General features: G+C 70.1%; 1 protein-coding gene across 1 annotated transcript; it reads left to right on the forward strand.

Annotated features, from left to right (window-relative positions):
* The first annotated feature begins 139 nt into the window (after positions 1-139).
* On the forward strand, positions 140-20,594 carry CHLRE_06g311450v5 (uncharacterized protein). Its single transcript, XM_043063802.1, has 33 exons — positions 140-373; positions 469-683; positions 962-1,983; positions 2,150-2,482; positions 2,721-3,144; positions 3,290-3,339; positions 3,530-3,704; positions 3,904-4,089; positions 4,359-5,017; positions 5,259-5,349; positions 5,646-5,919; positions 6,162-6,403; positions 6,669-6,912; positions 7,700-8,262; positions 8,535-8,698; positions 8,845-9,006; positions 9,235-9,865; positions 10,055-10,269; positions 10,480-10,622; positions 10,802-11,673; positions 11,865-12,259; positions 12,733-12,931; positions 13,060-13,384; positions 13,606-13,991; positions 14,252-14,487; positions 14,715-15,201; positions 15,776-16,292; positions 16,464-16,596; positions 16,732-17,002; positions 17,165-18,253; positions 18,468-18,800; positions 19,059-19,802; positions 20,027-20,594. The coding sequence occupies exons 1-33, from the start codon at positions 316-318 to the stop codon at positions 20,240-20,242; spliced, it is 12,054 nt and encodes a 4,017-aa protein (XP_042924508.1). The 5' UTR covers positions 140-315; the 3' UTR covers positions 20,243-20,594.
* The last annotated feature ends 7 nt before the right edge of the window (positions 20,595-20,601 follow it).

The raw sequence follows: 20,601 nt of genomic DNA on the forward strand, positions 1-20,601 counted from the left end.
ATATGTGACCAATATGGTTTGTCCACGTTTTCTAGAGTCTGCACGCTTGAAGCAATCGCATTTCACGATGTGCACCGCACGACATAAGCTGCGAGCCTCATTTCCTATACAGGCCTGCATTCTACTGCTACCGTAGCGACTACACAAAAGTTGCGTAGATCGGGGGCGCACGGCAGCGGCGTTCAAGCACAGATTTGTCTTGGAGATCCTCTCGGAGGAGGCATACGTGGTCATATAGTGCCCAAACCTATGCTCATTGCATATTTAACGTAATGGAATAGTTGACAGGGTCTCAGGCGCGCGGGCACAGGGAAAATGAAGAGAGGGGTTGACGAAGGCGACCTGAATGTGGCTAAGCGGGTCAAGATATTTGGTGAGGAACATGCGGGTGGGATGCGCAAGAGGACGTGCAGCGCTATATGATCGGGATAGCGCGCATTGCTCCACACATCTGTTCGCACGACGCAGGAGGCCTGCTTGAGTCGGCCGCGGAGGGGCGTATGAAGCAGCTTCTGGCGCCACTGCTCGCTGCGGGAGTACTTGAGGAGGGAGGCTCGGCGGGGGCCCAGCGGCAGGGCGCTCCGACATTGCCGACGCTGCTGCGTGCCGACTGCAGCTGCTGTGCCTTCCACCGAAGCCTGCGTGAGCATGATACTGCCCCCTCCGAGGATGTGCGCCAGATGGTGAGGAGACCCGCTATGACCGGCTGCACATGTCAGCTGAGGGCTGGGGCTGTGGCAGCGGGGGTGGGTCGGCTGCAGGGTAAGGCTCGTCTCCTGCTCGCAGCGCCTGTGCTGACATGACCGGACCGACCTCCGGCAGGCCCTGGCAGGCCCTGGCAGGCCCCGGCAGGCCCCGGCAGGCCTGCCCGTCCCCAATAGCACTTCGTCCCCGTTGAACTTGAAGTCCAAACCCTGTCCCTCCGCCTCCCTCCGTGTCCCCGTGTTCCGCGTCTCGCCAGGTGTCGCCCTGGGCCTGGTCGGGTGTGAAGAAGCTGCTGGCGGCCCGCGGCGCACTGCACAGCCTCACCGCAACAGCCAGCAGCGATGGAGCCAGACTGCTGCTGAGAGGGATGCTGTATGTACCGCCACAACTGGCGGCGGAGGGAGTGGAGGTGTGCTCATGCAACGGCACGCCCAATGCGGCACGGGTGGCGGCGGCCGTAGCGGCGGCGCCCGGCGCGGGTAGGGCAGCCGCCGCACGCGGGGGTGGCGGCCGGGGCCGGGAGGGCGGCGGGGCAGGCGGAGCAGCCGCTGCCGCCTCTGGGGCCACTGCTCGTGCTCGCGCCGGAGGCTCGGAGCAGGAGGGCGGCGGCACAGGCACAGGCACGGGCACGGGCGCCGACGGGCCTGGCGCTGGCTCCGGCCTTGGCGCTGGTGCTGGCTGCTCCCCGGGAAGTCCGCTGCAGGCGCTGCCTGGCACGTGTGGCCCGCCTGAGCGATACACGCACTGTGTGGAGGTTCTGCTGCGGGCCGACGACCTGGGTCTGGTGGCGGCGTCCAGCAGCTGCTGCGGCACTGGCTACGACGCCCTGCAGAGCCAGCTGTGTCCGGGCGTGGCGGCCGTGATGCTGGCGGCGCGGCTGGGGCGCGGCCAGGCCGTGGCATGTGATGCGGATGTGCGGCAGTTGGCGGCGGCGGCGCTGGCGGCGGCGACTGGGGACAAGGCGACGGCGACTGGCAGCGCCGACCAGGCCGCGGCAGCTGCTGGTGGGGGTGCTCCTGACCACAGCGGTGTGGGGGCCACTGCTGATGGCGGAGTGGAGCGGCTGGCCGGGCTGGGCCTGTTTGGCGAGACGGCGGCGGCGGCGGCGGCTGGTGGCGGCGGCAGGTCTCCGGCCTTGGCCCGGCTGCTGGTGGCGGCTGGCGGCGGCGCTGTGGCTGTAGGTCCGGGCCATGTGGACCTGCCTCCCGGCCTGCCCCCGGGTGTGCTGCCGGGGCCCGGCCTGATGCTGGACCTGCAGCCGCAGCTGGACAGCCCCAGGTGGGCGGCAGGGGGGGCATTGGGGCGGGGGGCGTGAGGGAGTGCAGGGGGAGTGGAGGGTGTGCAGGGTGTGTGCAGGGACCCGCTCACACAGCCTCAACATCGGTCTGCTCCTGTCGCGCCTGACCACAACCCCGCTCTCCTTACCCACGCTACCCCTCTCCAGGACGGTGCCGGAGCTGCTGCGGCCCTACCTCATCCCCTGCGACCCCCCGCAGCCGCCCGCAGCCGCCGCCGCGGGCCCCTCCACCTCCACTGCCCCCAGCGCGCCTCCTCCTCCGCCGTCCCCTCCCGTGCCTCCGCCCCACATCCCCGTCATGCCCAACCCGGAGCCGGGCGCCGCGGGTCTGCGGCCGGGCATGCGGGCGGCCGCGCTGTACGGCGGCGCGCCGCTGCACCTGCCGCACGGGGCCGGCACCTCCATGCCCAGTGCGAGGGCGAGGTCGCTGTTCGCGGGCTGGTACCGGGAGGGGGCGCCCATGGCATTTTGCACAGACAGGTGCGGGGGCGCCCTGAGCGGTTTGGAGGCGGGGATGTTGGTGGGTTTGTGGCTGGTTGGGCCCACCTGGTGGGTGTCGGTCACAGCGGGAGTCTAGTAGTCTCTAGTTCTGTCATGCCGTCATCACGCTTCAACTGCGCCGGACATGCGCAGGCAGGTGGCGCACTAGGGGGGGCTCCCCATCCCCCATGCACATGCACATGCACATGCCCATGCCCATGCACGTGTGCGCGGGCAGGTACCGGGAGACGTACCGCATGCTGCTGCCGCCGGATGAGGACGCCGGCAATGCGGCCGCCGGCGCTAATGCGGCGGGAGACGCCCAGGCTGCAGCCAATGCCGCCATGGCAATGGGCGCGCCTCAGCGCTACGCCGCAGACGTGGCTGCGATACTGGGAGGCGGGGGCGGCGGCGGCGGCGGGCAGGGTGCCGCTGCTACCGCTGCTGCTGCTGCTGCTGCCGCTGCCGCCGCCGCCGCTGTGGGTGCGGGCGTGCGGCTGCCGCGCCCTGCCGGCTGGAGCTGGGGCGCGGGCGGGTCGCTGCTGCTGAGTCTGGACCAGAACGCTGACACCGCCAACCGCTATGTCGCTGGGCGGGTGGCGGAGCGGCCGGCGGGGTGGGAGGCACGCATGGGGCTCCTCATGTCGCGGGCGGCGTTCCAGGTGGGGAGGAAGGTGCCGGCTGACTGACAGGGCTGCGTGGCAGGGTTGATGTGGGGTGTTACTCATTGCATGCCGCATGCTGCTACATTGCCTGCACATGCAACAATCACGGCAACCCGCCGCCGCGTCCCTTCCCCCTCCGCAGATGGACACGGACTTGAAGGCGCACTCCGCGGGCACCGAGCCCGCCGACGTGTGGGTCCGGCGGACCGAGGGGATGGGGGCGCGCTGCAATTGATGTCAGCCACAGGACCTTGCACTGGCCCCTGGTTGCTGTGTCAGCTCCGAAGCCCTCCTTCCCTCATGCTCTTGTCCCTGGTCCCTTATCCCCCTCCCTCTCTGTGACTTTTATGTGTGTGTGTGTGTGTGGTGTGTGTGCGTGCAGTTGGCCTGCGCTGTGCCTGGCGGCGTTTGATGAGGCGGCCTGCCCCCCCGGCTGGGCGCCCGGCTGCAACGGCCCCGCCGGCGCGGTGTGCTGCTTGCTGCGGGCGCTGTGGCTGGTGCTGCACGTGTGGGAGCTGGACTCGGCCATGGCCAAGAAGGCCAAGGTGGTGCTGCAGGTGCGGCGGCTGGGGGGGAAGCAGGGGGCAGGGGGCAGGGGGGGGGTAAGTTTATTCCGATACCAATTCCGGGGGGGGGGGGCCGGGGAGGTAGCAGGTCGGAAGTTGGGAATGGACGGGGGTTTGCCACAGAATGTACCCTTTCCCCTCACTCGTGCCCTAACCCCCACATGCCACCCCCATGCGCCACCTCCCCTAGGCTCTTTGCAAGCTGCTGCTGTGCTGCTCGCTGCCCGCCTACCTGACCGCCTCGGCCGCCCGCCTGCTGGGCGCCTGGAGGCTCAGGCTGGGCGAGGCGGCGGCGCTGGGGCGGCGGCCGGCGTACGGCGGCGCGGGCGGCAGCGCGGAGGCGGCGGTGGGCGACCTCATGGCGCGGATGTACACGGTGCGTACGGCAGGGGAGCGCGTGCATTGTGCATGATGAAAGGCGTGTGTGTGTGCGTGGGCTCTGTGATTGTGTGTGTTGGGTAGCGTGTGATTGGTAAGGTGTGGGCGGGGTCGACACGCGCTGTTGAGCGCTTCATTGGCTATTGCTGGCAGGGGCCTGGACGCACCCGGCGGTTGGGTGCATGGACCACTGGGTGCAGAGCCCCATGCCACTCACGGGTCACTGCCATGTCGCCGCCACACCTGCACCCGCACCCGCACCCGCAGGCCCACGTGCTGGCCCGTGACGGCTGGTCCGCACCCCACGTGCGGGCAGCCATGGGTCTGGCCGCCACCGGCCCCGCAGCCGGCCCCGACGCGCCGCCCGCACCCGGCTGCTCGCTGCTGCCCTCCTGGGCCGGCTACCGGCCTGCACACGCCGCCGTCGCACGCCAGCTGCAGCAAATGCAGCAGCGGATGCTGGAAGGTAACGGCGGAGGCGGAGGTGGGTCTACTGCAGCTGCGGCGGCCGCTGCTGCCGCTGCGGCTGCTGCTGCAGCTGCCGCCTACGCAGAGGCGGCTGCCACCGGCGGCGGTGCGGCGGGCAACAGCATTGCCGTGCCGCCGCCCCTGCCGTGTGTGCCATACTCGCCTCCGCCGCTGCAGGGTGTGGTTGTCACTGGGGCCAGTGGGCTGCAGGAGGTCACGGAGCGACTGTTCTGGCTGGGCGCGGCGGCGGCGGCAGGGGCAGGGGCTGGGGCAGGGGCAGGGGCGGGCACTGCGGCCGCTGGCACGCCGGGTGCTGTGGCAGCAGGCGCAGGGGCCGCGCCGGGTGCGGAGGGTGCTGCCGCCCCGGCCTCGGGTCTGGACGCTCCTTATGTGTCTCTGGCTGCGGCCGCTGGCGACTGGAACAAGGCCATCAAAATGCTGCTGAGGAGGGGCGCCAAGTGGGTAGCAGGGCTGGGGGAGGAGACCCAGGGGCAGCGGGTCTGGGGCGGGCTTGTGAGATTACCTGGGGCTGGGTCCCATCGCGCATACACACGACCCCAGGCTTGCAAGGATACCTCACCACGTTTCACGGGACACTGTAACTGTAGCACGTGCTGCCCCCGCACCTGGACATGCCCGCCCTACCTCTGCACGTACCCGCCCGACCTCTGCCCGCCCACCACTCTCCCCCCTCTCCAGGCCCGACGTGGAGCGCGCCTGCCGGCTGGCGGTGGAGCGGGTGTCCTCCGCCGCAGCCAAGGCGCAGCAGGCGTGCTTCCTGCTGCAGCAGGTGAGGGGGTAGGGGACGGAGTGGGGTACTGGGAGTGGTTCATTCCAAACCCGACTAAACTCAGACCCGGATTTGGGGTTGCAAAGAGGGTTGGAAAAGCGTACATGATGCACTAAAGACTGCAGACGACCCGGAGGAGGGGGGGGTGTAGATACCAGGTGGGATGGGTGGGTGGGGGCTGACGGGGTGTGACGTACTGGTTCACATTGGCCGCAGCACATCCCCACACCTCCGGTGCGCCCCCCAGACCTTGGCAAGCCCTCAATTTGCCGCCGACTTGCCCCCAACGCCCACAGGTGATCAGCCCTGACACAGCAGCTGCGCACCACGCCGCAGCAGCAGGCAGAGCGCCACCCGCGCCGATGCCGGACGCAGTCGCTGCGGGGGGCACTGGCGCCGCCGCAGCAGGGTCTGCGGGTGGCGGCGAGGGCGCTGCCGGTGCGGGTGCCGGCGCAGGAGTGGATGCGCTGGTGGTGGTGGTAGGCTGCCAGCTGCCGCCCACCTTCGTGGCGGGCTGCGCGGCGCGTATGGCGCTGTCGGCGGTGCGGGCGGCGCTGGCCATACGCACAGGTGAGGCCGGGTGGCGGCAGGCAGACATGGGGTGCACGGTCCGTGTGCGCCGGAGTGTTTGCTTGTCTGTGCGGCAGGCCGACTCCCCTGGCGCACAAACCCCTTGTCCTGTCACCTTCCACGTCCCTTCACCGCTCCTTGCATCTTGCACGTCCCTCCTGCCCCTGGGTTTGGTTTTGTTTGGGCTGGTATCTACAACCCTTCCCGCCCCGCGCCCCGGTCTCCCCCCGCCCCTCCTGCAGGCCCGCTGCCTGGCGGCGCCCTGGGCCGGCCCGTGCTTGACGAGGCGGCGGCGCTGGAGCTGGCGCACCTGCGGCACAGCGCCGACCACCGCGTGGAGCCGCCCTCGCCCGCAGCGCACCTGGCGGCGGCGGTGAACGCGGGGGGCGTGTCGCTGGCGGTGGCGGGTGTGGGCGGCGGCGTGCGGCCCAACCCCTACACGGCCCTGCTGCGCTGCATCATTCGGCTGGTGGCGGAGCACAACGTGAGGAGGGAGGGGTGGAAGGGTAGGCGTCCGGGACAGGGGATCCAGTCGAGGGGCGGCGCGGGGGTGGAAGGGGCAGCAGGGCGGCTGATAAGGGGTTACATAGATGTGATTGTGTGTTCACAAGGTCACTACCTCCGTGCCCTTGTTCTCCGTGCCCCTGCGATGTACTGCTGCGCCTTCCCCTGCCACCTGGCTACATGTGTGTATGTGCGTGCGCCCGCCTGCCCCACACCTCCCTCCCCCTGCCCTCCCCCTCCCTCAGGTGCGCGAGTGGCAAGCCGAGCTGGCCTCACTGAGGGACTGCGGACTGCTACCGCCCGCCGAGGACCCCGAGGCAGCCGAAGCAGCGGCGGCGGCGGCGGCAGCGGCTGCTGCTGGGGGGAGCGGTGAGGGGGCTGAAGGCGGCCGTTCCGGTGCGGGTGCGGTTTCTGACCTGTCCAACATCCTGCCGGCGGCGGATGAGTGCGGCTGCGAGACTTGCCGCCGCGAGCGCCTGGGTCGCATGGGTGAGTGCAGGGACTTTGGTGGCCACGGCAGTGATGGTGTTGTCGTTGTTCTTGGGAAGTACCGTGAAAGGGGAGCGCCCTGTGTGTTCCGTACACTTGTTATGCGCTCCTTCCGAGGGGTCAGCCCTCGCTGAACGAGCTCCCCCGCAACACCTCTAGGCATGTGCGGGAGGCGTATAATTTTAGATTTCCTATACGTAATTACGTAGCGTATGGCGTAAAATACGTATAACCGTACAAGTACGCGCCCTTTCATGAAACCCCTGATGGGCCATAACTTTTGCTGTACGGATCCAGAGTAAATTCCGAAAGCATGGAGACGTTCCTTATTGTGTATGTGTTCTGCTATGTAAATGGCAGGAGACGCGGCGAAGGTTTGCGGGCTGTCGTGCACGTTTGTATGTGTTTTGGGACTAGGGCAGGGTTGGGGCACACGCACTCAGCACCCCACAAACCCCGCCCTCAAGCGCACGTGCCTCGGGCTAACGGTGCGTACTAACGATTGTATTAGATGAGTTTATGTGAAAAGAGTTCCGTGAGTTCCGTGTGTTCCGCGTGTGGCTTGCATGGGGCGCGCGTGTGTGTTTGAACCGCCTCAACCACCCGCAAACCCCTGCTGCCCCCTCGGTCTGCCCGACCCGGCGTATATGTACCGTATTTCCAAGCGTAAACGCCTAAAAATGTTATACGTATTTACGCTACAAAATACGTATAGGTATAAGACGCGTATGCGTACACCTGCCATCCCTAAACACCTCCTCCTACTGCTCCTCCTCCACGCCTGCAGCCGCGCTGGACATCAAGCCCGGCGACATCACATTCGCCCGCCTGACTGCCGCAGCCGGCTGCCTGGCCACTGACCCGGCCGCCCGCGCCGCCTTCGCCCGCGTCATACCCCTGGTGCCGCCGCCATGGGCGCCCAAGCCACTGCCCGCGCCGCCGCCGTCACCAGCAGCAGCAGCAATACCAGCGGCAGCAACAGCCGGCGGCAGTCGGCCTGAGGAGTCAGGCGGCGGTGAGGCGTCAGGCGGCGCTGCTCCCATGGACACTGGCGCGGACCCACCCGCAGACGCAGGCGCGGCCGCTAACCCGCCGCCGCCGCTGCCTTGCCCTCAGCTGCGTCGGCCTGTGCCGTCTCTGTCAGCGGCTGTGGTCCGCTCCGTGTTCAGCCCCATGCTGGCGGCGCTGGCGGGCGGCGGCGGCAGTGGCAATGCTGGGGGCGGCGGCGCGGGCGCAGGTCTGAAGGAGCGGCTGTTGCGTCCTGCCGAGTGCCTGGGTCTGCTGGGCAGTGTGGAGGAGAGCCTGGCGGGGCTGTGCGACGACTGCATGCCGGAGCGGGTGCAGCTGCAGGTGGGCCAGGGAGGTGCAGGGGGCGGGGAGGAGTTGGGAGGAAGTGTGGAGGTGGGACATTCAGAAACGTGGAGCCGGCCCAGTGGTGTTTGTAGGTTGCGGCGGGGGAGCTATTTGGCGGGCCCTAGTGCACAGATCGCGCAGGTTGGCCCGCCATGCAGCCGCACGTGGACCTGCTCACGTGCCAGCCCTGACCCACCCTGCCCTGCCATTGACCCCGCCTCGCCCCGGCCCTCACTTCACCCCCCTCCACGGCCACCCCCACCCCCCAGGCTGTGTTGGAGGCAGTGGCCACGGCTCTGTGCTGCCTGGTGACTGCGCACCACTCCGCCGGCGCCTCCCCCGGGGGCCTGGGCCGTGTGGTGACGGAGCTGCTGGGTGCGGGGCAGTGCGCGCTGGCGGGGCAGGTGGCGGACGTCATGATGGCGGTGGAGCGGTGAGGGGGAAGGGGAGGGCGCGGGGACGGGAGGGGGGCAGGTCGCCTGCAGTGCCTCCTGGCAGCGGTTGATGGCGACAGCATCAATACCGCCGCCCCCCTCACACCTGTCGCTGCCCTCGTCCTGCTCCCTCATGCCGCTGCAGCACGCCCGACTCCCTGGCCCACTGGCTGGAGGTGGCGGTGGCGGGCGGGCCCCAGGCGCAGGCGGCGGCGGCCCGGCAGCTCATGGCGGCGGCCAGCGGACTGGCGGAGGCGGCGGCAGGAGCAGGGGAGGCGGCGGCGAGCGGCAAGCAGCGGCGGCCCAGGTGCGTGTCACAATACGTCATGCGGCACACAGGGGCTTTGCAACGGTGGGGCAAGGGGCCTACCTCACAGTGCAGGGCTGGAGCTGCTGTGGAAACGTCTCGTAGACGTGATTCAAACATGACATGACCCCGCTCCCCGTGTCGGCTGTGCGCGGTGTGTGCCATACCCCCTGCGGACCTCCCCCGCCTCCTCCCTGCCCCGCTGCACCCGGTGTGCCCACCCCCCAGGCACCACTCCTCCCTCCTGGAGTCCATGCTGCGGCGTGTGCTGCCGGCCAGCTACATGCCGCCGCCGCGAATGCGCCCGGCACAGCGCCGCGCTCTCGAACGAAGAAACGCGCGGCGCCGCGCCGGGGCAGGGGCGGGTGCGCTGCCACCGCGTCGCGCCTTTGACTGGGACGGCGGCCGCATAGGCGGCGGCGACGGGCGGCGGCGCGGCTACCGGCCGGATCGTGTGTATCTGGGCCTGGACGACTCGGACGAGGAGGACTATCTAGAAATGTACTCGGACGGCATGGATGACCCGTACGGCGACTTCGAGGACCTGTACGGCGACCCGTACGACAGGGCGGCGCGGGCGGCACACGGCCGGTACGTTGATCCGTACGACGATGACGACCCGTACGGCGAGGACTACCCGTACAGCGACATGGACGACGGGCAGTCGGACGGTGAGCTGCTGAGTGAGGAGCTGGACCAGGTCATGGCGGCGGCGGCGGCGAGGGCGCCGGGGTCGGGGGCGGTCGGCAGGCCGGCGCCGGGATACGAGTCGGAGGGGCTGGAGGAGGAGGAGGATGAGGAAGACGGCGATGAGGAGGAGGGTTCCTCGGAGGAGGACGAGGTCATTGAGCTGGACGAGGTGCGTAACAGGGTGTCTGTATGCGTGCACGATTGTGTCTGTGAATCTTACCATTATCTGCGTGCGCGCGCGCAACCTGCAGGTGCCAGTACTTAGCCTCCTTGTGTGCCGGTGTTTGTTACATGGGACCCGTCGGCTGTCTTCTCTCTCTCTCTCTCTGTGGCTCCACTCTCGCTTCCACACACACAGGACGGCGAGCCGGCGAGCACGGGGCGGCGGCGGCGGCGGCCTGGTGCCGACGGCGGCAGCTCCGATGCCGAGCTGGTCGGTGACAGCGGCTCAGACGACGACGACGGCGGCGGCGGCGGCGGGTCGGAGGGCGGCGAGGGGGTCGATGTGGAGCAGGAGACCGAGCTGCAGATAGCGGTGCAGATGGCGCAGGAGGTGGTGGAGTCGTTCATCAGGTGAGGAGGCTGGGGGTGCGCAGCACATGCACCTGTCGTACACACACCTCACTTGAAATGACCGCTCCTTGAAGTGCAGCACCCATGTGACAACGCTGCTCCAAACTAGTCGTGCCTGGAAGCCCGTCCTTAACCCGTTGGTTTTATACCCGCCGCCGCCGCTACCCTCACCACCCACCGCCGCCCCTCTTTTCCCCCTGTGCTCCCCAGTGACATGGGCATGTCGCCCGCCGGCCCTATGGCTGAGGACCTGCGCGCAGTGCTGCGGGCCGCGCACAGGCGCCTCAGCAGGACACTGCGCGGAGGAGGCACCCGAGGCAAGCAGTCGCGGCGCAGGGGACAGCGCCGGGCAGGTGGGTGGGTGGGTGGGTGGGTGGGTGGGTGCTGCGTCACCACGTCCTGTGGGTGGGTATGGCGCTGCTAATGTGTGGAACTATGCCGGCTGTGCATACCGGCTTCTCCCTCGTGTGCTGCCGCCTCACCCCACCCCACCTCACCCCATCCGGCCTTGCCCCACCTGCCCTCACCTCAGGGGCCGAGCTGGTGGACCTCACGGCGGACGACGACGACGGAGCCGGAGCCGGGGCCAAGCGCCGGCGCGGCGGTGCCGGCAGCGGGCGCGGGAAAAGCAGTGCGGGTGGCAGTGCAGGTGCGGGTGGACCCGAGCCCGACCCTGAGGCCCCCCACAGCGACATCGACACGGAGGACCTCATGGCGGGCAGGGCAGGAGGGGGCCGGGGGCGGGGCGGGGCAGGCGGGGAGCGGGGGGAGCGGGAGGCCGGTGATGCGGCGGCGGAGGACGATGCCGCCGGGCCGCGGGTCCCAGGAGGTGCTGACGCCATGGATGTGGACGCGGCGGCGGCCCGCGCGGGCGGCAAGGCGGGCGGCAGCAGCGGCGTCTCGCCAGGCACGACACCCGGGAATCAGGCGGCAGGCGCGAGTGCGGCGGCTGCGGCGGCGACTGAGGGCGCCGGCGAGCGCGAGCGGCCCAAGAGGCGGCAACGCGGGGCTGCGGCTGGCGGCACTGGCAGCTCTGGGGCAGGTGGCAGCGCCGGTGGCGGCGGCGCGGCATCGGGCCGACCCCAGCGCAGCCGCCGCCGGCGCAGCGAGGGAGTCGCCGGGGCTGAGGCAGGCGGGGCCGGGCCCAGCGGCCAGGCCGGTCCCTCGGGTGCGGGCGGGTCCGGCCCGGGCGCTTCGTCCGGCCGCGGCGCTGGTGGTGGCGGTCGCGGTGGTGGTGAGGGCGGCAGCGGCTCCGGCGGCCGCACCCTGCATGAGCTGGCGGTGGCGCTGGTGTCCACGCCGCCCGCCGCGCTGAGGAGGCGGCTCATGACCCTGCGCAGCCCCATGGCGGGCGGCGGCGGCCGGGCGGAGGATGCCGGCGAGTGCGCCTTTGCACTGGCGCAGGTGCGGGGCACACGGAGGAATGTGGATGCCTGATACGTGGGCAAGACCCAAGTCGCGCCAGCCGAATGCACGCGGTCCCTCGCCGTCCACACACGCGCATGGCCTTCCTTTGCCGGGTCACTCTGTGCCTCATTTCATGCTGCCCTCCTGTCCCCTCCTGTCCTGTCCTCATCACCTGTCTCCCCACGCAGTACATCCGGGGCCGTGGCGCCGGTCCCGAGCTGGTGGCCCCCCTACTGGCCGCCTCGCTCACCTGCCTGGACTCGCTCAGCGACACGCCGCAGGCAGCTGCGGCAGCAGCAGCCCGGGGGGGCGCACCGCCCGGAGCAGCCAACGGCACCGGCGCTGCCGCCGCCTCAGGCAGTGGCAGTGGCGGTGGCGGCGCCCTGCTGGACAGCCTCCTCAACGACATGGCCGCACAGCCCTACGCCCCGCCACGGCCCGGAGCCCTGGCGGCGATGGCGGCGGCTGGCGGCGGCGCGGACGTGGGAGGTGGCGGCGGCGGCGGTGGGCGTGATCGCGACCCGGTGCTCAAAGGACTGCCGGCCGCCAGCTGGCCGGGCTTCATGGCCAGCCGCAACCTCAGGTGTGTGTTTGGGGGAGGGGCTTACAAAGACGGTTGGGAAAGCGGTACAGGATGCACTGAAGACTGCAGACGAAGTGGTTACGAAATGAGCGGCCGTCCGAGCGGCGGCGCTCCAGCTCGTTGTCCCTCCGTGAAGCTGGAAGTACCCAGTTCAACCAGTACAAACGCAGGCGCCCGTGGCGCGTAGTGCGGAAAACGCTCGGTGTTCGCAAGGAAACTGTATTCGTCGCGTCGTGGGGCCGGTCGTGCGCAAGTGCGAGCTGCGGCGGCATACTTTGGCTGACACCCGAAACTCACCTGCGCGCCGTGTTTTTCACACACACACACACACACACACACACACACACACACACACACACACACACACGCACACGCACACACATACACATACACATACACACACACGGACACACCCACGCCCCGCCTGACCCCGCCCCATACCCGCCCTTTCCTCCTCTCTGCCCCCCGGACAGGTACGCTGCTGTCCGCGACCCCAGCGGCACCGGGCCGCTGCAGGAGGTGTTGGCGGACATGGACGGCCGCGACGTGCGGGTCATGGCGGCCTGGGTGGACGCAGCGTACTCACAGGAGGAGGAGCGCGAGGAGGGGCGCATGGTGACAGGGGGCGCGGCGGCGCACGAGGCACGTGGCCGCAAGATGAATGCCGTGGAGGTGAGAGCGCGCGAGCTTGTGTTCACAAGTATGCACTTGTGCGCAAGGCTGGGCGCTTGAAGGTTTGGTGCAGGCGAAGAGGAGCCCCGCCCTCGCCCTGACCCCGCACTGCCCTCTGCCCCACACAGTTCCTGGAGCTCCAGGAGCAGCAGGCGGCGGCAGGCGCCACCGGGGCAGCGCAGGCGGCCGCCGCGGGCTCCGCCGCCCTGGCCTCCGCCACCGCGGGTTCTGGCCGGCGGCGTGTGCTGGCGGCTCTGGCTCTGGCGGCCAGCGGGCGGTACGGCCCGCCCCTGGCGCACCTGGGACTGCTGCTGGCGCGGGCGGGGCTGCGGCAGGCGGCGGTGGCGGTGGCGGCTCGCTCGCTGGTGCCTGTGGGCGCGCGCTACCAGTCCTTCATCGCGCACGTGGCCACTGCCAGCCCGCAGCCCTGGGTGGCGCAGGCCTGGTACGCAGGTGAGAGCAGGCTGGCGGTGGCAGGGCCGGACCAGGCATGCAGGCGGGCGGGCATGCGCCATAGGGTGTGTTGGGCAAACAGGAGTTAGGGTGTGTGCGGTGAAGATGTAGGAGTTGAGGGCGCGCACCTCTCCAACTGCACTTACGCAATCCTGCGAACCCCCCAGCGCATCACCACTCTCCCTCCGACAACCCCCGTACTGACAAACGCCCCTGTGCAGCCGCTCTGGAGGAGCTGGCGCCTGTGTTTGTGGAGGTGCTGCAGCAGGTCACAGTGCGGGACCAGGCGGACGCGGAGGCGGCAGCAGCAGAGAGGGTGGCGGTGGAGAAGGGCAAGCGCGCGCCCGCGCCGCCGCCGCCCGCCCGCACCCGCGATGAGGTGGAGGCGGCGGAGGCGGCGGAGGCGGAGGCGGAGGGCCGCGGCGTGGGCGAGTGGCGTGTGCCGCGGCTGCAGTCTGGCGAGGTGTGCGCGGCTGTGTCCCACCTGGCGGTGAGCCTGCTGCTGCTGGGCCGCGAGCTGCCGCGCTGCCTGCTGGGCTGCGGCGCGGCGGCCACTGCGGTCATGGGGCTGCTGGGGAGGCTGGCGGCGCGCTGCGGCGTGAGGCATGTAGGTGGAGGAGAGGGGGCGGGGGGTTTGGGACGGGAGGATGGAGGGAGATCTGTAGGGAAACGGGTGGAGCGTGGGAGTCCGGCAGGGAGGAGCTGGAGGTTGCGCGAACCCTTCTGTGTCCAGCAGCGTAGGACGGTAGCTTGGACTTCCGGCATTGCAGCATCACGTGATTTCCATCTTGGACATTGAATCCAACCTTTGGTCTGAACGTTTGGCAACACGCTGTCTTTATTGTCCTCCATGATGGAATGCAATAGGAGCAACTCTTCGAGTCGGTCAGCGCCGGCGGTGTTGCAGCGGGGGCGGCGGCGGGCATGCCGGCGCCCCAGCAGATTGGCCCTGGCCCCGTGGGTGGCAGCCCGGCCGTGCGCGAGTGGGTGGTGGCGGCCATGCGGGAGTGCCTGCTGCGGCCACTGCGGGGCGCCCCCGGGCAGGTACAGCAGGCGTTCGTGACGGCGGTGGCTGCGCAGCCCGACAGCGAGCTAGACTTCAAGTAAGTGGCAGGGGCAGGGGGTGCAGGTGGGTGGGTGGGTGGGTGGGGTGGAATGTACGAGACAAGATATGTGGTTCCCCTCGCAAGATGTGCCGCATATGCACTGCAGGCCTTCGTACCCCTATGTCAGTCCCTTTCTGGTTTGGCACCGACATTTCCATCTCTTCTTCTTACCCAATCAATAATGTCACCCCCTCCCTGTGGCGCCGCCCCCCTGCTCGTGCCAGGATGAAGATCCCGCTGTTGGAGTGGGCCCGCGGCGCCCGGGTGCCGGTGGCCACCATTTTCGACGCCGCCAGCCGCGCCGTAGCATCCGCCACAGCCGCGCTGGATGCGGAGGCGGAGGCGGAGCGGGCCACACACGCTGCGGCGCTGGCGGCCCTGGCGGAGATGGGCCGGGGGCTGGACATGAGGGCGGCGGCCGAGCTGCGGGGGCCGTCGGGCCCGAACACCTCCTTGTCCTTCCAGACGGCTGCGGCGATAGCTGCGGGCGAGCGCGCGCTGCTGCTTGGGCTGAGCAGCAGCGCGGACTGCGGCCCTGTGCGCCAGGAGCTGGAGGCGGCGGCGCGGCTGCTGGGGGCGCTGGACACGGCGGCGGCAGGGGCTGGAGGAGCAGCAGCAGGCGGCAGGGGCGGTGGCGGCAAGGGCGGCCCGGCTGCTGGTGCCGCTCCCGCTGAGGGCAAGTTGGACTCCCTGATGGCGGCCTGGATGCAGGTGTGCGCGTGCGCGTGCGTGCGCGTGTGCGTTGGAGCAGCATGCATGGGAAGGGGCCGATGTTGCGCACGTGGATCGTCTGCAGCCGCCATGGCTCGTACAGGGTGTTGCAGCGTGCGCAGGAGACTTGGCGGGATTGCAGTCTGCCCCTTCCCCATGCGGCCAGGTCTAAGTCGGTACAGGGCCGACTGCAGACTACTATGACCGAGTTTCACAAAGGCCTAAGCGCCCACCCAACTGACCTGACTCTCGGACCTTACCGACAGCAACCCACCGTCAGTGAGGCCCCAAGGCCAGCTAGAGGAGCCCCTGGGTATCAGCGGTGGCTAGCTACTCCAGGATATTGCAATAAGACTGGTGGGCTGCTGTCGGTAGTCCGAGAGTCATTTGTTTGTCGCTCAGGCCTGGTTTAAGGTCGTCGAAAAGAGCAGCGCCCATCATCATGTCCCCGGCAAACGGCAATCGGCCGTGCTTTAGCTTCCCCACTGTGCCTTTTGCGCTCTCGGTTATCTAGGGGTGGGAGCCGATCTGTCCCCTTCCCGCCAACCCTGTCCTGCCCGCTGCCCGCCTGCAGGACAAGCGCACCCTGCCCAGTGCTGCGGCGCGGGGCCTGCTCACACGCGGCAGCGCCCCGCCCGGCTCCACTTCTGCGGCCCCAGCCGCCGCCTCCTCCTCCTCCGCCTCCAGCCGCGCCTGGGTGTGGCACGTGCTCAAGTGGGTGGGCGAACGGCTGGTGGAGGAGATGGAGGCGGAGCAGCAGACCAGGGCCGCAGAGGAGGAGACGGAGGGGCGCCCGTCGCCAACACTGCCTGCCGCCGCTGCGGCTGCGGCTGCGACTGCTGCTGCCGGCAGGGGCCGCAGCCGCGGTCGGCGCGGGGGCGGCTCGGCGGCCTCCAGTCGGGACGTATCGCCCACAGCGCGGACCCGGGGCGGCGCCGCGGCCTCTCCCACACCGCCCCAGCCGGATGCGGGAGGTGCGGGCGTCAGTGCTCCCCGGCGTCTCCTTGAGGCTCTGGTTGAGCGCACGGGCGGCTTCAGGGGTCCTGAGCTGCTGCCGCTGGCCGCCACACTGCTGGAGGTGGTGGCCAGGGGTGAGTGCGGGGGCGGGGCGAGGAGGGGGAGGCAGGCAGGAGGGAGGGAGGGAGAAAAAGCTGAGGGAATTGTTGCCCGGCGTCCCTTGTTGCGTTTCTCCTCAGATGCTTCTCTTTGCGTTATGAAGTGTGTACCATCACCACGAGCGCCCCTGTCCTGCCTGCCTGCAGACGGCCCCGGCTCGCCCTTCCTGGCCTCCGCCCGCGCGCTGCTGGGCCGCAGTGTGCTGCCGCAGGCGGGCCGGGCGGCGGCACTGGCGGGCAATGCCGCCTGGCGCAGTGCAGACTACCGGGCAGTGCTCAGGTGGGGCGGCCGGGTTGGGCACCCTGAGGGAAGAGGGCGGGGGCCATGCAGCAATGATAGGGGTCATGTTGCTTTGGTTGCGGCCTGGCCACACTGTTGTCCTGCCCAGCTCAGCCCCCTACCTCCGGCCCCCAGGCGAATCCTGGAGCGATGGGAGTCAGACCGCGCCGCCGCAGCGCCGCCGCCGCCTGCAGCAGCCCCGGCCGCAGCGCCTGAGCCCGCGCCCGCGCCACCGCCCTCTGGCCGGCCCAAGCGCGGGTCCAAGGCTGCTGCTGCGGCCACGACTGCTGCGGCTGCTGCTGCGGCGGCGACTGCCGCTGCCGCTCCTGGTCCTGCCGCTCCTGGTCCTGCCGCCACCTCCTCCAGTGCGCAGTGGCCGGCCATCACGGACGAGTTGGCAGAGCTGGTGAGAGGGCGCCGACGCTGTATCAGGGGTGTGTATGGGTGCTGCAACCGAGCATGCTGCATGCAGAACTGGCCATCCAGCGCACCAGCGCCCATCCCCACCCGCATACCGCGACCCCGCACCTGACCCGCTGCCCCCCTGTGGCACCCCCGCCCCCCGCAGGTGGCACTGAGCCTGGCTCTGTCTGAGGGCTCCCTGGAGGCGCTGTCAGCCGCCAGCCGCGTGTTCACTGTCACACGTCCACCCGCACCTGCAGCCACAGCCACCGCCGCACCCGAGGCCAGCTCGGCCGCGGCGTCCGGCTGGGTGCTGCAGACACTGCTGGTGCCGCAGCCCGTGTCGGAGGGGGAGTCGGGCGGGGCGGGTGACCCCATGGTCGTGGACAGCGACACGGACGACGACAGGGCCGAAGGCCAGGCAGGCAGCAGCAGGGCCGGAGCAGCTGGGCCGGCGGCAGCAGCGGCATCCGCGGGCCCGTCAGCGGCCGCCGCCTCCCCAGCGGCGGCCGCCGCCTCCCTGACCGCTGTTGCTGGCGCTGCTGCGCCGGCCGTCGGACGTGGTCGTGGCCGTGGCAGTGGCGCAGCGGCAGCTGCTGCAGCGGCCGCCGCCGCAGCAGCAGCTGCTGCTGCAGCCTACAGGTACCCGGTGGCTCCGGAGCTCTCTGTGGTGGATGAGGACTGGGAGGACCGGGGGCAGCCCAGTGACGCCGTCATGCCCTTCAGCCCGGGGCCCGCGCCTACGGGGCCCAGCGCCGCGGGGCCCAGCAAGGGACCCGCCCCCTCCGCTGCCGCCTCTGCTACCACGCGGCAGCGCTGGGCCCTGCGGCCGCTGCAGCTGCACAGCGCTGTGATGCCGCTGCTTCAGGGCGGCGTGATGGAGCTGCCGGCAGGGGATGTGCGCGCCGCCGCCGTGCTGCGTTTCCTGCAGGTGCAGGCGGCGCCGCCGCAGCAGGCAGTGGCCACGGCGCTGGCGCCGCTGGGACGGACCGCGGCGCTGCCCAACAACGGCGGCGGCCCCTCGCCAGCTGCCCCTGCTGCTACAGCTTCAGGGCTAGTGGCAGCGATGGCTGCCAGCGGCGAGCCGAGCTACAGCCCTCGCTACTGCTGCGCGGTGTGGCGGCTGGTGCTGCAGCTGATGCGGCGGGACGGGGCGCTGCTGGCGCGGTGGCGGGTGCCGCAGGCGGCGGTGGCGGCGGGCGCGGCGGCGGCGGTGGGCGGCTCCAGTCTGCAGGAGGTGCACCAGGGCATGCAGGTGGGCGGGTGGGGGGAGGGGGCGGCGGCCTGACTTCATGTGTCGCTCATGTGGTCATGCATCACCACCTGACACAATGGGAGAATAGCTAAGGGCTGCGAGTGCTGGTTGTGTGACGTGTGTGGTTGCCACCTGGTCGTGATGTCAACGCAGCACATTTGACACCTGTGACACCCTCCCCTGCCCCCGCCCCTCCACCGCATGCGCATTGCAGATCGGCACACGCGCCCTGGCCCCCGGCACCTCCGCCGCGCGCACCCTGACTTGGCAGCGGCGCATGGACGCCCCGGCAGTGGCCGCCGCCACCGCCCTGCAGCCGCCGCACGTGCGCACCGCCGTGGCGCTGCTGCGGGTGTGGTGCGGCTCGCGCTGGTTGCTGGGCTCATGCAGGCCGCCGCCACAGCAGCAGCAGCATCAGCAGCAGCAGCAGCAGCCACCCGGTGCTGCAGGGGCCGCTGCTGGCGGGGCTGCTGGCGGGGCTGCTGGGGGTGCTGCTGCGGGCGGCGGCGGTCCGGACGTGCCTGCTGATCAGAAGGAGCCGACGGTGGTGAGCGTTGACCGGCGGCAGAGCAGAGGAGGGCGGGGAGACGGCCGCAGCTGCGCGCGAAGCCATCAGCCACCAAGCGGGGTGGCAGCCGTCAGTACAATAAGGGCGTCATGCCGTCGTCATAGTTTGGAACTGCCGATGGGAGAGGGGGGGATGGCCGGCTCGTGTGGCGGCGTTTGACGCCCCCCCCCTCAATTCCCTTCGCCCTGCCCTCCCTGGTCCCCACCTGCCCAGTGCCCACTGCTTCCCCCCCTGCAGGCCCTGCTGGTGGACGACCTGCAGCGGCTGCACGGCCTGGACGCCAACCTGGCGCTGGACTGCGTGCAGGACAACACCGCACGATACCCGCCACACCCTCAGCTGGCGGCAGCTGCGGCGGCGGTGGCTGCCAGCACCTCTGCGGCTCCGGGTGCCGCGGGTGGTGGCGCAGGCGGTGCTGGTGCCGCAGGAGCTCGGGTGCCGCTGGACGACGCGGCGCTGGGGGCTGCGGTGCTGGCGGCCATGGGCATGGCGGGGGCGGGGGCGGGCGCCGCGGGGGCAGCCGTGCATCGGGCGGCCCTGGCGCACATGCCTCGGGCCTCGCTGGAAGCGCTGGCCAGGAGGTACGGAGTGCCGCTGGAGCAGCCCCCGCAGCAGCAGGGGGCGGCCGCGGCAGCAGGCTTCGGCGCCAACGGGGCTGCGGCCCAGGACGGCCGGGCTGCCCCGCCTGCGCTTTTTACCCTGGGTAGCTGCTCTGCGCTGCTGGCTGGCGAGGAGGCGGCCGCGCTCAACAAGCTGGACGGCTTCGTGGCGGCACTGGCGGAGCACAGCCGGGCGGCGGCAGGGGGAGGAGGGGGAGCGGCAGGGGCCGGCGGGGCGAACAGCGGCGGCGGTGGTGGTGGTGGTGGTGGTGACGCTGCAGGCATGAAGCGGCTGCTGGCGGTGCTGCAGCCGCGGCTGCCCGTCATGAACGACAAGGTGCTGCGCTGGCTACACAAGAACAGGGGAGCAGTCACCAAGGAGGTGGGTGTGGGGGCAGGGGCCGTGGGCAGGGACCCCGGGGGTGGGGGGCGGGGCGCTGGCTTGGGTGCGCCCACATCCCCTCCGCCTGGTCGTGCCCCGCGCATTCAACCACTTCGCAAGCGTGTCCCGCCCTCGTTTCGTGCCCTGCCGTCGTCAACCGGTAACTTATGGCCACCCCGTGTACGCCCCTCTCTCCGCGTGCCCTTCCCGCCCCCTACCTCCAGGCGCTGACCGCCAAGCTGGTCCGTGACTTCAACGTGCCGGAGCTGGACCGCCTGCGGGCCGCGCACCTGCCCTGGACCCCCGCGCCCGGCGGCACCAAGGCCACCCGGGCGGCGGAGCTGGCGGACTGGATCAGCGAGCACGCCGCCGAGTACCTGGAGCAGCAGGGGGCACAGTTCGAGCGGCGGAGGCAGAGATACGGCATGTTCGGGTTCTGAGCGCCCAGCGGCACAGCGTGTGTACTGGATGCGGGGCGGTGGAGGAATGCTGTTGGGCTGTGGGGTGGTACCATGCCGCGCGTGCTGCTCGACTAGCTCGTAACGTTCGAACCCCAGGGCTGAGGGATGGTGATGGGCTTAGGTGCTGTGTGCAATGAATGAGCGGAGACGCTGTGGCTGTGATATGTGTTTAAACCGCCGCATGGAAGGCCCAGTTTAATCACGGCCGCTGGCCGCCGTACGCTATTCAGGCGGGGCTCGGCGGGGTGCAGGGGCAACCGACATTTCACGGCTTTCGGGCTACTACGCAAGCGGCGTGACTTTTATACATATGTTGTAAATTGCATATATAATAGCAT

The sequence above is a fragment of the Chlamydomonas reinhardtii genome, chromosome 6 (genome assembly GCF_000002595.2).
Source record: "Chlamydomonas reinhardtii strain CC-503 cw92 mt+ chromosome 6, whole genome shotgun sequence".
Classification (NCBI taxonomy): Eukaryota; Viridiplantae; Chlorophyta; class Chlorophyceae; order Chlamydomonadales; family Chlamydomonadaceae; genus Chlamydomonas; species Chlamydomonas reinhardtii.

Coding starts and splice junctions, on each gene's coding strand:
- CHLRE_06g311450v5 (XM_043063802.1), top strand. CDS start 316: ATGAAGAGAGGGGTTGACGAAGGCGACCTGAATGTGGCTAAGCGGGTC. Junction 8,699..8,844: donor GTCATGATGGCGGTGGAGCG/GTGAGGGGGAAG, acceptor ATGCCGCTGCAG/CACGCCCGACTCCCTGGCCC. Junction 13,385..13,605: donor GGCGCAGGCCTGGTACGCAG/GTGAGAGCAGGC, acceptor GCCCCTGTGCAG/CCGCTCTGGAGGAGCTGGCG.